General features: G+C 29.9%; 1 protein-coding gene across 1 annotated transcript; it reads right to left on the bottom strand.

Annotated features, from left to right (window-relative positions):
• Nucleotides 1-7,298: 7,298 nt before the first annotated feature.
• LOC111623220 lies at nucleotides 7,299-7,777 on the bottom strand. Its single transcript, XM_023365718.1, has 2 exons — nucleotides 7,615-7,777; nucleotides 7,299-7,474 (listed from the first exon to the last, which is right to left on the bottom strand). The coding sequence occupies exons 1-2, from the start codon at nucleotides 7,775-7,777 to the stop codon at nucleotides 7,299-7,301; spliced, it is 339 nt and encodes a 112-aa protein (XP_023221486.1).
• Between the last annotated feature and the right edge of the window lie 7,906 nt (nucleotides 7,778-15,683).

Raw genomic sequence — 15,683 nt, 5'->3', positions numbered from 1 at the left:
TTTAGAGTATAAGGTAAAAACATTTTAAATTAGCTTTTCGTAAACTTAGTGAGAGCTGGATAACCAAATGAACAATTTTGTTTTGCCGAGCCACCATATAATTATGTCACTTGCACTCAAATTGTTTCATTGATATCTGCTATTTTTTTTTGTACTTTGTCAGGCAGAAAAATAAATGAGAATAAATCAAATAGGCTTGATGATGATGCAGTTATCTTAGCAACTTGCCTGTTCTTTTTAGAAAAAAGAAAATAAAACATTCCTTTATTATTTTTTGTCTTTTTTTTTCTGGTTTTCTCTTGGGCTCACAATGGAGTGGCCAGTAGGTGCGGGATCAACCACCTGTGAAAATTCTTAGGTTTATTACACAGATTTAATCCTGGTATTCCCAGAACGGGGCAGAACCCTTAACCGCCTCGGTTGCTCAGCAAACATGCCAACAATTTTGATGCAATTTTATAAGTAATTTTTGCTAATTTTTATGCCAAATTATTGCGGTTTTATTATAAATTAATTATATAAAATATTTTTATAATTATTTAGAATTANCTGAGATCATCATATAAGATGGATAATCCTCTGGTAAAATATTTAAATAATAAATAAATAAATATTTTACCTATGAAAAAATGAATAATAAATCTGATTTAAATATGGATTTAACAGCATGTTTTTAATTTTTGGAACCTAACCCTCCCTTTTCGCACTAGTTTTTTGTTTCGTATAACACGGCAATTTTTTGGAATGTAACTTCTGTGTTATATGGGGGTTACCTGTATCATTACTATAGTCAACTCTATCTAAACAATAATAGACAAACTGCACAATATCTGGATAAAGCCCAAATTTGAAGTTTTATTCTTGCTTCATTCATCTGCTTTTGGATAATGTCGGCTTTATCCACTCATGACTCGGACAAAGCATGCTTTATTTGGATAAGTTTGAAATTAATAGATTTTTACTTGCCTTAACCAAAAGACTTGGATAAAACTAACATTAGCTGGTTAATCCTAGCTTTGTCTCATTCGTGGGCTTTAGCCATGACATATATGACCCATGTTATTTTCATTGTGATTTTGGATAATTTAGTTCATTAAATTTAAAGATTATTGTTCTTATAAATATCAAGATATCGCAAAGATTTTTTAAATACTTATTCTTCTCTATAAGTTCATCTTTCTTCGTATGTACAATAGTGGACAAAAGTAAAGCCACCCTAGAATTATGTTTTGACTGTTTTTTGGTGTTCTTTTCAACTATCACAATATTAATTATGTAATAGGTGGTGAACAAAATAGAGGTTGGATTTTTAAAACATATGTTTAGGGTAGCTTTACTTTTGACCACTACTGTATGTGCATATAATACAAATANATTGCATATAGTATGACAAAAGATTTCGTCTAAATCAATCAAGAAACGACTTCATCTTGACACGTCGTTATTATAAACGTGTAATGTTTGAGAATTTCTGTGTACAATGCCAAGTATGGAAAGTCACGCATTGTTGTAGAAAGTGTCACGTTAAGTCACATTGTGTGACTAATCTTTTCAGACATGGATGCTGCATTAATTATAAAGAAGAGAAATACTAATCTCATGCTCAGCAAGTGCATTTTAACAATTGTTTATGATTTAATTATGTAAGTAAAATTTTTATTGTATTTAATCAAAATTAAATCTATAATTTTCAGGCACATGCTAGATTTGTCAATGATCCAAGTATCTTTGTACCCTGCTTAAAAGATATTGTATATGAATACATGTTTTTCATAGAAATAAGAATAATCGCAGGTAGGAGCCGTATTTCTATAAAATCGTCATCAACTCAAATTTGTTCGTGTGATTCCTAGAAGATGCATTGCAAATAATGTTTCAAGACAAGTGAACTATCGCAATGACCGAGTCATAACGATTAAAAAAACAAACGTTATAACTAGTTATCATCATCTAGCATGAACATTTATACAAACATTCTTTCCAATTAACCAATATACAGAATATTGCTGTTGCTATAGGACCAGTTTTAATCTTTGATTTTGTTTGATTTCAGTATGTTGTACAATGAAATTCTTAGAACAAATTACATATACTAGTTTAAGTAAATTAAACAAAGTTTATTTGCAAGAATTATATTGACTTTATAAAAGTTTCTACCAATAATTTTGATGTACAGTACATACAAGTAAAATATTGGCAGTAAATTCAAAATATCAAAAATAATTATTCTTGTTTTAAAGAATTTCAAATTAAATTTTTTAAATATATCTGTTTTAAGTAGTAATTAACTATTCTAGAGAGAAATGTTTATTTAAAAATTTAGTTTTTTTTTTTTTTTTCAGTTTATGAAACTCATTGTTTTATTAAGGTTAATTTAATATCATATTTATTTTTTAATAATGATTTGAATACAAAATTTCAACAATTTTGGCAATACATTTATTATATGATTAAATTTCTTTAAAATATTTTCCAGAAATTACTATTATTATTTATACTAGTTTAGGTTTTAATGAAATAAATTATTAGCATGGTCTGTAAAACCTACAAACTTTGCTAGTAAGTATTGTACAACATACATAGATTTTATTTTGTCAAAATAATTTTTATGTTATGTAACTTTGTGTAAAGAAAACAACATAGCTTGCCTTAAATGACATCATTGTATCATTGTTGTTAATGTGAAATTTATGTGCAGATAAAAGATCATTAAAACGTTTCATATACTATATTCGAAAAGTGTTTAATGAAGTCATTTTGGATAATGTAGAGCTTAATTTGACCAATTTTTTCTCGATTTCTGGCATGAAAACTGTTTCAATTAAATCAGATCAAGTACAAATAACAAAGAAGTTTGTCGGTTATGAGTAAAAATTATTTTGATTTATTTGTGATTTTTAATGTATTTATAAATATAATGTGCCAGAGTCGAATCAAATTAAGCTTATATCAATTTTCCAATACAGTAGTTATATTCGTGATTTACTGTAATGTTTGCTTTATAAATAACATTATGTGGTACTTAAATATACTTTATTATCTATATTTGTTTTTATAGTATAAATTGTTTATCATGAATAATATTTTATTGAAAATCATTAAAAAATTTTGACTGTGATATTGATAATAAGCATTTTATATATACAGAATTTTTAGTCACAAAGAATTTATTTATCGTGTATATATATATTTATAAATACAAATTCCAGATAAATTAATGCATAAATTATCAAATTACTCTTCATTACATCAGAGAATTAATTGTATTTAAATGAAAGATGATTTGTTGTTGACAACAAAACTTTAATTTTATTGGAATTAGGATATACTCTGAGTATTAATTCTTTTGATATTTTTTATTTATTAAGCTATTGTTTTAAATATATTTTCATTATTTTAATAATTATTTGATTAATAGTACTATTTTCTAATTTTGTGTAGAAGCATGTTCTTGATGCACTGGATATTAATTAATTAATTAAATTTGAAAGAAATAATATCTTAGAAATAATTCAATGTTCTCTATAATTTTGTTTTTGAAGAGATAATATATATACAAATTTAGTTCTATCTGGCAAAGTGTCTATGTGGTATTATACTTTGTCTTATAAAAGATAATATATTCTTTAATCAAATTTAGTGTCAAAATAATTGGGCTGCAATTTGAAAAAAGTGTAGATCTATAAATTCCCATTGTCATCTGTCTGCATGTCTGTTTTTCCTTAATCTCAAGAACGGAGTTAAATAGATGAAAACTGAGACCAGAAATGTGAAAAGATTAGGGGTAGGAGATCCGAATTAATTATATATGAACTTCTGCTGTAGACCAGTAGTCATGTTATTTCAATTCAAAAAGTTTCCCCTAAAAGGAGTTAGATATATGACTCTGTTTGGTTAGGCACGACTTTATTGCTAACAGGAAAATATGATGTACAGCAGTAAGACACTACTGATTTGAGTGGAGAGAGTATATTTTAAATTTAAAAATTTTTAAATATGATTAAAAATTGCAGCCCAGCATTGTGACAAAATCATAATAAATAATTGCTCATAAATTTGTTTTTAAAATTTTCACAATCCAACCAGATAGCTAAATGGTAAGATCTCAACTTACCATAGTGAAGATTCAGATTCATATAACTTATCATGGGTTGACTTAAAGGCTTATCGTGGGTTGACTAAAGCAGTTTGACATATTTGTTAACATATGATTAATGAATGATGCTTCCAATCTATATACAGTAGAGCGTCATTTATCTGAAACATTAGTTAACCGAAAGCATTCCAGTCTGCAAATTTAAATTTTCGCCAGTGCTGTGGTGCTGCAATCTTTGGCTATATCTTGGGCTACTCCAATATTTCTTTTTTGTTGGTATGTTTTAGCTGGTAGCACTGGCACTTTTGTGTGATGTTTTTCTGAGGACTGTGTGTCATGCTGAATTGAACATTTTTGATATTAGATCAACTTCTAAAGTATAATTTTTTTTGTTTTTATATTTTTCAATTGTCAGAAGATGAAGCAAGTAAACGTATATCTTACGATGTACGGAAATACACAGTTATATGTAACACGACTACATGCACAAAGAGAGGGGAGACACGTGCTACACAGGGACGTAGCAAACTAGAACAAAGAAGATGACCTTTGACCAAAGCATGTGACACCAGCCAACTAGCGCCGTCTAGTACAAAACATGTCTTCTTAACCTAGCACACAGGGATTACATTTTGCTTTCTTTTACATCAATATATTTATTTTGTTTGTAAAAAATAAAGAAATAATTTTTAAGAATACAATAGCCACGATTATTATTTTAAAAAGTTTACGTTAGGCTTAACATCAACGAAAATTCAACGCAAAGTAACATGCAACGGAGAAAAATTTCAACATGGGATAGGTTAATATGTTTTTTCGTACATAATCGGTTATCCGAAAAATAAGTTATCCGAACAACCCCAGTCCCCAATTGATTCGATAAACGACGCTCTACTGTCTTTGGGTAATTTTTGTATTTAAGGTTTTTATTTCTGGTAAGAGTGTGCAGATGTATGGTAGCCATTGTTAGATTTTGTCTGTAATTGTACAATGTAGAAAATTTTCAAAATTAATAGCTAAAGTTACAAAATTTGAATTTTAATTTATAAAAAATAAATGATAGATATATGAACTAAGAAAAAACAAACTGGAACAGTAGTTAAGCAAATACACTGCCACTGGATATGCTTATGAATATAGTATAGTATGTTTTACATGAAGTTTAATAGTTTTGATTTTGTATATTTTCCATGCATTTCTTTAATAATGTAAATTTTTGAATAATTTTGTTTAATTCACTGTTCATACTTCATTATTATGTCAAAGATCAATGTGAGATAGTCCATTCAAACTTCATTGTATTTGTATACAGTTATTTATATATTTTTACATTGTCCCATTGCCACAGATATGTTTTAACAAGTTTCACATACTGAATAATTTTATTGTGCTGCAGTTTTCAAATTGCAGGCCTATAAATTCCCACTGTTGTCTGTCTGTCCTTTCTTAATCTCAAAAACAGAGTTACATAGATGAAAGTATACACTAGATATGGAAAGGTTAGGGGCAGGAAGTCTTGATCAACTGTGTACAAACCTCCAATTTGGACTGGAAGTCACATCATTTCAATTCAGAAATTTTCTCCAGAATGGAGTTAGATGACTGGCACAACTCTGTTGTTAACAGGAAAAATTTTATATATGGTTTACGAGCAAGACACTACTAAAACCAAGGCCTATATTTTAAATTAAATAAATTTAAAATATGATTGAAAATTGCAGACTGGCATTGTGATAAGTCACAATAAATAATTGCTTGTTTTAGTATTTCTTTAAGAACATAGTACATTACTAGAAAGTTTTTGTCACTTTTTGGGCAAAAATCGCCAATTTTTTGCTTTAAATTCGCCAAAAAAAGTCACCAGTTATTTATTTCAAAAATGAGTTAAAATGAATTACACTTAGATATTTTAAATAATCCTTGCTTAAACTATGACGTTGATTGCTCGATATCGATTAATATAATGAGAATGAACGTTTAACGTCAACTGCAACTAAAGGAGTGTATTCGCTATTAACTTTATCACTTAAATTCATATCAAAAGAAGTAAATTTGATAAGATCGGGATTGCTTGACAAAACGTTTTCCAATTTTTGAGAAAATATAGGATAACCAGAAAGAATTTCTTTTTCATTTTCAATTAGTTTGGCTTGTTTAGTTACACCGAGTCCTTGTTCTTTCAGTGATATTATAATATTTGATAGCTTGATGAGATTATGGAGATCAAATAATTCTTTCTTGAGGTTAACTTTCTTCTCTTTTAATAGTTTCACCAAAACATTTCTAGCATTTGAATGAGATTTTTGTTTATATTGATAGTTTAAAATGAAGCTCTCAACAGTATCAAAATTCTTGTTTCTTCTAATTCTATGTCACGACTTGGTGCATTTATCAACACTTGGCAAATAATTTCATCTTCCACTTTTAATTCATACAGATATGCGTTTCGGGCTCTCGCCCCTCTTCAGTCTGTTACATCAATAGGTTGTGACTTGTGTATACAGTATCAGTCAGGCACCTTCTGTACTTCCCACTTCCCTCCCCTCTTCTCCTGACTTGACGGCCTCCCCCACATGCCTCGTAACTTGTAATGTGTCACTTCCCTGAGTGCTGCACATCGCCTCACCTGCGACTGTATAAACATTCTATTTTAATAATTGTAGCCAGTTTTTATGAATGTCAATGCTTAGGTTCTTGTTAATATTATTAAATGCATTAAGTCGTGACATAGAATTAGAAGAAACAAGAAGAAGAAGACAAGGTTTCGACAAATAAATAAAAAAGTATCAAAATTATCAACATAGTACTTTGCAATGTTTAACCAAGACTCCCAGTGAGTGACAATTGGTTCTGGAGGAAGATTACTAACTCCAGTTGCATTCTTAAAATAATTTTGTCTTTCTCTTGACTTCACAAAAACTTCTTCATTTCTGATATAAGCAAATTTGTTAATTTGTACTCATTCTGAATCCTAAATGTAACATTATGTAAGGCATGAACGAGACGTGTGACATGATGTACATTTGGAAAAATCAACGAATTTTTCTTAATCTCATTTACTGCCTTCATCATGTATTTTGCTCAATCTGTCACTATTAACTTCAGTTTTGAATATTTTAAATTATTTGGCCACAATTTTCTAGACATGTTGAGTATACGTTCTTGTATTATAATGTCGTCAACTGTTGAGTGAAAAGTCACATCAAAACATTGATTTTGCTTTCTTGCCATTCAATTTTCCTACAAGCACGTTGACCACTTTATGTTGCACTTTGTCACTAGTTTCATCAACAATGAAATAGATATCGTGTCCATTAATTTCGTCCTTAAATTTTTCTGTCACTGGGTTGAAGATAGTTTTTTGATGTGCCCGCAGTGCTGTAAAAAATAAATCACGCAATGAGACTTCAAATAAAATCATATTTCAGCTAAATTATGAGCACAATCGCAAACAGCAGCATCAATTTCAATAAAATAAACATTTCATTAAAAAAACTAATTACAATAAAAAAAAATACCTGAAACACTTTTGATCGGTTTCTTCATATATTTCTCAAGAAATAATCTCAGTTTTTCTTTTTTTAATTTTTCAAGCGGAATATCTGCACTGGTGAATGCTTCAACCATTTCTTTATCAAAATCACTTCCATTTTCAAACAACAGTGTTTGTGACTGTAGCATGTTATGTTTCTTGTGTTTTGCACTGTTGAGATGTTCCAAAAGTTGTTTCTTAATTGTATCACATTCGTAGTTGCCATGTGTAGAGCATTTAACACAGAATTGTTTTTTTTGTACAGTGAAATATATTGCCACCTAATTCCTTAATCATGAAATCAATTTTAAACTCACTTGACTGTTTTCTAGACATTTTTTCACAAAGCACATGTGAAACTGATGATTTCGCCACCTATTGCCAAATTTGCCAGTTAGAAAAAACTTAGTGATATTGAGACTGGATTTTTAAATTAGTACTAATTGAAAGATGCTCATTCCAGACGAATATAGCTGAGAAATTCGCCAAAATCGAGGGTGTTTCATATATAAAGTAATGACTAGAGCCAAAAATTTGGCTCTAGTCATTACTTTATATATGAAACACACTTATATTTTCATGTCATAGCTTCAGATGTACTAAAATTGTTCTGTCTTGTGCACAGGATTGCCAACTCTCCTGGATTTGACAAAAATATTGAAATTCTCTCAATTCCTGGCTCATGGCCCATTTTTTCCACTTATACTCAATAAGACAGTCTGACAGGATGTATATTATTCAAATGAAAATTAGTTAAGTTGTTGTTGAAAACCACAGTACTGTGGGAAGGATACAGAAAGATCTTTATTTCTACTGTCAAAATCCCAATTCCACTTACTTAGTAGTAAACTGGCATAATGTATTCAGATGAAAAACACATAATAGGCTTGAATTTTTACACCATTAAGACAACAAGAAGTAATAAAATTTTGTTTGTTAAAAAATGAAAATTGTGAAGTTTTGTACATCTGACATTAAAATTTTTATACTCTAATTAATCATACAGAGCTAGAACATTGAGTACAACTCTCTTTCATAGTACAGTTGACCCCCCCCTATAACGTGGGTTCATATAGTTTGGATTGCTATATGACTGCGAAAAAATTGCGACAGTATTCGTACAAGCACACTAAAAAATCTCGTATAATTCGGTAGAACGTCATCACTGACTCGTGTCGTGACAGGATTGGTTGAATCTAGACCAATAGCGAATATTGTACAAACCGCTGAGTTTAAACAAGCAGCAGACCTACTAAAAACCATTTTTATTTAACGTCCATAAAAATTATATTTATATTAATTAATGATGTCTCCAAAGTTCAGCGAATTTTTCACAAAAAATAATTTATCAGGAAGCATGCAAGCGCCATTCGATGACAAGCTCCACGACAAAAACAAGCTTAAGCAATGGTGTCGTCAAACGGTGCACACTCAGTAAGTAATCCTATAATTTTTTGTTTATAGCATAGTTTATATGGATTATTCTCAAAAAATTATACATATTTTGGAAATGTTGAGTTGAATTAGTCTAGAATCGATTAATTTTATGGAAGAAAACCTTTCAAACAGCTGTAGTCCGTAAACTGCACACTTGCCGGGCTGTGATTGGCTCATGTATTTAAGGACTCATAGAAAATGGATTCATAAAAACCGGAACATATCTACCGTGTTATAGGGGGGTCGACTGTATCATATTTAGACCCTTGTTGAAGAAAAAACTTTTGTTTATTTAAGGCAAACAAAGAAGGCTGAAGATCAAGTAAAACCAACTCAAAAACTAGAATGAAAGAGGGTAAAACAACTTTTACAGTCCTACAATAAAATTATGTATCAGAAGTTAATTTTTTCTTTACATGTTATGTAGAAGTTTTCAATGTCCTTAGTCATGCTGAGAAAATCAAATCTGTGAATCATTTTTATCTCAAGATAGTTGAAAATACGATCAAGTTTCTTGATCTATGTTTACAAATACAAATGAATGAAACAAAGAAGTACATTGAAATTTATTGTACTTTATGTGGACTATTTAATTAGTTTTTCTCAGCCTTTAGGAAAGCATAACTGTTGCCTTTATTATGTATATATTTGTAAAATTCAATAAATATTTTGTTTCTATAAATGGTGGAGAAAGGCTGGCTATAGGGGAGGAGGAGGCCAAAATCTCAGAACAGTTTTTGAAGTTTATAAAATGTATTTAGAGTATAAGGTAAAAACATTTTAAATTAGCTTTTCGTAAACTTAGTGAGAGCTGGATAACCAAATGAACAATTTTGTTTTGCCGAGCCACCATATAATTATGTCACTTGCACTCAAATTGTTTCATTGATATCTGCTATTTTTTTTTGTACTTTGTCAGGCAGAAAAATAAATGAGAATAAATCAAATAGGCTTGATGATGATGCAGTTATCTTAGCAACTTGCCTGTTCTTTTTAGAAAAAAGAAAATAAAACATTCCTTTATTATTTTTTGTCTTTTTTTTTCTGGTTTTCTCTTGGGCTCACAATGGAGTGGCCAGTAGGTGCGGGATCAACCACCTGTGAAAATTCTTAGGTTTATTACACAGATTTAATCCTGGTATTCCCAGAACGGGGCAGAACCCTTAACCGCCTCGGTTGCTCAGCAAACATGCCAACAATTTTGATGCAATTTTATAAGTAATTTTTGCTAATTTTTATGCCAAATTATTGCGGTTTTATTATAAATTAATTATATAAACAAATATGGATAGACAAAAAGAAAGAAATTACTAGCAACATTTACATTTTAATGTATAATATATTGTAATAGTATTTTTTTTTTTTATACTAGTTTAGTTATTGATATTACTTTTTATTCATAATAGTTATTCATGTGTTCATATGAATTTGATAATTTATGCAAGATTTAAAATATCTGGAAAATTAAAAACATTCAAATTATATTTTTAAACACGATTACTGAATGTATCAATATATTAATGTGTTATGGGATTAGCTTTAAAAAATTTTGATAATTTATAAAGTACAAATAATTAATATTTTTACAGGTTAAATGATATTTATTATTACTTACGAAATGATATGTTAACTAATGTAAGGTTTAATTAGAAATCTAATTATGCATATTGTCCTGCCATTTATATAAATATAAAATATACAGCAAAATTAATGGAATTTTTAAGTCTGTATTTTAAGTTATACAAAACCAGTATTTGGTATAATCTTGTTTGGTAATTTGAGTGTTTTGTAGGAATGCTGTATATTTTTCATACAATAGTTTAACTTTATTGGATAAATACTACTAATATTTATTTTCAAATTGATATTTATGTATGTGTATAAGATTTCAAAGTTTCTCACTTTCAAAATGGGCTTCTCCTCATAATGAGTCCATTATGGTTCAACCGGGCCCACAACGGGACAGCCAGGTGTTGATCTATTCGTATGGAGCATCCCCGAAAAATTCCTGGGATTTTTTACCTGTCCAGATTTGATCCTGGGTCCCCCACAGACATAGACTACCACCCCGACCACTTAGCTGTTTTGCTGCTGTTAAAATGACTATAAGCAAATGTTTTAATGTTAAGACCATAATATATTAGCTTTATCAATTAATTCATTTGAATGTCTCCAATTCATTGTAGTCTGTCTAAGAATTTATTTGATTACAGATTTGTTTGTTCAAACTAAATAAAAACAAAAGTTCTTGTTCAAATATTAGCAGAAATTAGAAATTCTAAACTTAATTCAAAGTAATTATTAAAAATTAAAATTTGCCATTTGAATAGAATATATTCGACACAATCTAATTGAGTGTTGATGTAGAAGTGAAGAAATTAAAATGTTTTTATTAGTTTATATAATTTAATAAATGTGTCAAACTATAACAAAATATATTATTTTTGTGCATATATTTTCCAAAACAGTATTATTTATTTGACTAGAAGTTCATATATTATTTTCTCTACACATATTCCAATGTTATCTTAATATTAAAAAAAAATTGATAAGACATTAACTAATTAGTGCATTAGTTACTTCATAAATAGGATAACCATGATAGATCTTGTTGTAGTTTTTGAATTTTGGATCATTCAAATTTACATTTATTGTGAAAATTTCTAACATATGCTTGATCTGTGAAAGGAGGGCAGATTCGTGTGATGTGGCGATTCAAATTTTCTTTATCAAGAAAGGGATTTATGCCTTAATTAATTTGATTAGTTTGTTATTAAATTTTGTTAGCTATATTTGAAAACCATTTAAATTTGAGGTGTCCTAGAACCTTGTTCCGACTATGATGTGATAATGTAAGTTCGCCGACTTCCAGGGGGAATCGTTAATCCCACGTCAGGATGATCTAGGATCGTTCGTGTGTGGGTGTGGCGGAGGAGACATAGATGACAAGAATCTCACAAAAACCTGTTTATTTTAAACATAAAAGTAAACTTACACTAAGGTACAAAATTGTTTTTTACACAATTGGAGGTTTGAATTGTCGAAGGTGTTTCTACTGTGACTCGAAGGAAGGCCCCGGCGCAACGGCAGGTGTGGCGATTCATCAGTCAGTGTCGGCGGTCTGAGTCCATAGTCACAGGTTACAAGTTGGGCACAACCAACGGAAAACTGCTCTTTTGCGTTGATTAACCGTGTGCAGGTGCACAGTTTTCGAAAAGTGAAAGTCTTTGAAGATCGGGGATTATATCAATCTCCGTTCTTTGTTTTGTTTTCTTCTGGTTGGCTCCACATCCCTTTTTTCTCGCTCCTTGATTGGTCTCTCGTCTGTCTCCAAGCAAAAGACAATTCCTGTTCAAGTCACCAGAAAGATCCGCTTCGAAGAATCTACTTGACACCATCCATTATTCTGGATGCAAAATGTTGATGGAACTTTGAAACTTGCACTCATATTTTCCACCATTGTTGTCTAGTCTGTGACGTTTTTGAAATTTAACGACACGACGCAATGCCCCTTTTCGTCATTAATCTTTCCTCTTTTCAAAATTTCTATGTTCTAATTATTTGCATATGAGCAACTTGTTAAAGGTCCATCTCTACTGGAGGTCGTTCGTTTATATCAATAGCTTTTTTTCTCTCCCGTCGCAGTTTCATATGGCTAGAACAACTAATTCGATCTTTGATTGGTTTTTAACAATAGACGATTTTTTTCTAGTTTCGTTTAAAAAAATTTTTAATAATAAATGTTTAATTTCAACTCCTTTTTGGAACCTCACAATAATCCACATGTTCGAGTAGATTACTCTCAACTGTGACATTGGACTCCTGAAGCCCGCTCACTTTGTCAGTGGATGCCTAAAAAGTTCTGAACTATTTTTGTCTCTAAGATCATGGGATCTTTTTGATGTCAGGCTCCTGACACTAGTTAGGATAAATTTCGTGTCCTAACTCGTGATTCGGGGATATGTATAACTACTCTTTCAAGTGGGAAGGGTTGTGGACTTGTTGATAGGGATGATCGATCTCAAAATAAATTCAAATCAAAGTCAAATTAACAAATAACAAAAGTTTAATGAATAAAATAAAATAATAGTCAAATACAAAAGAGATTAAAATACATCTATGTTGATAAACTAAGTATGTCTCTAATAGACTGAGAAAGAGAGTTTACAATAAATGTATAATACAGATGTCTAAATTCTATTGTTGGGACAAAGACTGAGAAACTTCACCGATCAATTGGCTCAGTGGAGATACTGGAGAGACTGGAGACAAGCAGAGCTGATGAGGGCAGACTAGACGAAGGGAACTTCAAGGAGAGAGCCAGATGAGAGCCCTGAGAACAGGTTGTTTACCCTTTTTATCCTAAAATCTCCTCCAATCAGGTGTCAATTTGTTACACGTGTGATGGGATGTTGGAGATGACTTGAAATAATAGATATTCATCAACATGTGCAATCAGATCTCTCCACAGGAAGTTGATAGACAGAAAGGAAGTTTTATTTCCCTTTTTCTATCAATTCCCCATGAAAGTGTAAAATTTGTATGTATCATTTCTCTAACTAAATAATATTTTAATTCATTAAATAATTAAATCAACTTCTAAATAAATCTTCCCAATCTAAGAAAAGGTTCTTATTCTATGTCTCCAGATTCTCACAATGACATTTGATTAGTCTGAGGATGGAGCATAACCATTCCAAAAAACGTTTTACCAAGTAAAAAGCTTGTCTTGGATACCCTTTATTTCTGTTACAAGCAAGTGGTTTTACTATTGATCTGTTATGTAGAGTTGTGTGACGATCATCAATTATTTCATCTCAATAATGAAAAATATGCAGTAGTTTTAACTTTGTGAATGATCGGTGACAGATCCATAAATGCCCAAAGGGCAGTAAGTCATTTATTAATTATTCAAATATTTTAAATTTTTATCCGTTATTAACACGTATACAAATATGTGAATGTTGTATTGCAGATGGTTCAATAAACCATATTTGCAGTCATAAATATTTTGAAGTTCAAACAAATTAAAATATTTTTGCATTATTTGGGGAAGGCTCGAGCCCCCATAGTCTTCTCCTCATATCCACCACTGTGGACAACAGGCATAACATAACTGCATGATTTTATTATAAATTTATGTTTGGTTAAAGTAAGTATAGAATTTTTCATTGATTTTTCTACTATATTTATGATGATGCAATCAACTCATTGTGGATATTGTAAAATAAATTTTCAAAGTGCCCTACTAAATAAATATTTTTACAACCAAATTAAGAAGAAGAAATGTGTAAAAAAACAAATAAAAATTATTATAAAAGAAAACCGGTATTTTGTATTTGCCACATTAAAATTTCAAACCGAATGAAATTAAAATAAAATGAAACCTAAATTGAATATACATAGAATAAATAAAAGTTGATGAAAGATGAAGAAATTTGTATAGCTAATAATACTAAATCAGTCCTAAAAACTCAAAGATATCTTATTTAATCTCCAGTTTGATGAATTTTCATATTCCAGCATAATTATATAGTATTTTTCTCGTAATACTCCAAATGAATACAGTCCATATAGATTGTCTATTTTATAGGTTGTGCCCATTGCGACGAGTCTTAAGTTAATTCCCCAATGTACCGACCAGTACAGTGAGGGATGAGAGAAGATGTTTTATTCAGAATTTGTGGCATGGCTTAGTTAGAATGGTCCTTGCACCAACAAATTAATCAATTGCTCTCATTCTAAATTGTCCAAAGGAAAAGTTTGGGTTTTGAATCTCAATCTTTACTGTTGTAAAAAATCTCTCTCTTCCAGATTCAAAATTGGAGACATTCAAATGTTTTAAACTGTTAAAATTGTATATGAAAAGCAGCTTTTGAAAATAGAATGCAAATTTTTTATTTAGTCTAATGTCTAATGCTTTAAAAACTGGTTATGATTAATCTTTTTGTAATTGTTGAGGATATTTTGGTTGTTCCTGAACTAATATTTATTTATTGTTATCAGTAAGATTATATTCCTTACTTATTATGGTAAATAACAGTAATTAATTTTATAAGTTTTTCTTTTTTTGATGTCTTAAATTAGATTTTTTTTAACTTTAAGTATTACACATGACATCATTTCATATATTATTAACAGTATAAATAACTTTGATTTTTGCAAGGTTTATTTTTAAAAAATTAAGCTTGTCAAAATAATAATCCTGAGTAGAATTTAAAATATTTCAATCGATTGGGTTGTTCCAAATACATCTCAATTTAATTCTTTAAATGGATAAATTGATTAGTTTTTTATTTAAAAATAAACATTTTCTAGATCAATTTTATATATCTTTTGGATTGCAAAATCATAGAGTTACAGAAACAATATTTTTCAAACTTCCTTATAAATGATTAAATAAATATCAAATTAAGAATATGTAAGATGTAATAATGTAAGTTTCTTAAGTTTCAGAGCATTTCAAATTAATGAAAAATGTTTTCCACCGGCAACTAATGAATACGGTATGGGATTGGAAATGGTCCGGTGCCATATTCACGGAACGATCTGGCATGCCCAAGACCGGAAGTTCTCAGGCATGCCAGATGTCTGAATTTCTGGACACAGGCTAAGAAT

This window comes from Centruroides sculpturatus, unplaced genomic scaffold (genome assembly GCF_000671375.1).
Source record: "Centruroides sculpturatus isolate CEXI.00-Female unplaced genomic scaffold, Cexi_2.0 scaffold8, whole genome shotgun sequence".
NCBI lineage: Eukaryota > Metazoa > Arthropoda > Arachnida > Scorpiones > Buthidae > Centruroides > Centruroides sculpturatus.
Note: the sequence above shows the minus strand (reverse complement) of the source record. Positions and strands in the feature narration are given on the sequence as shown.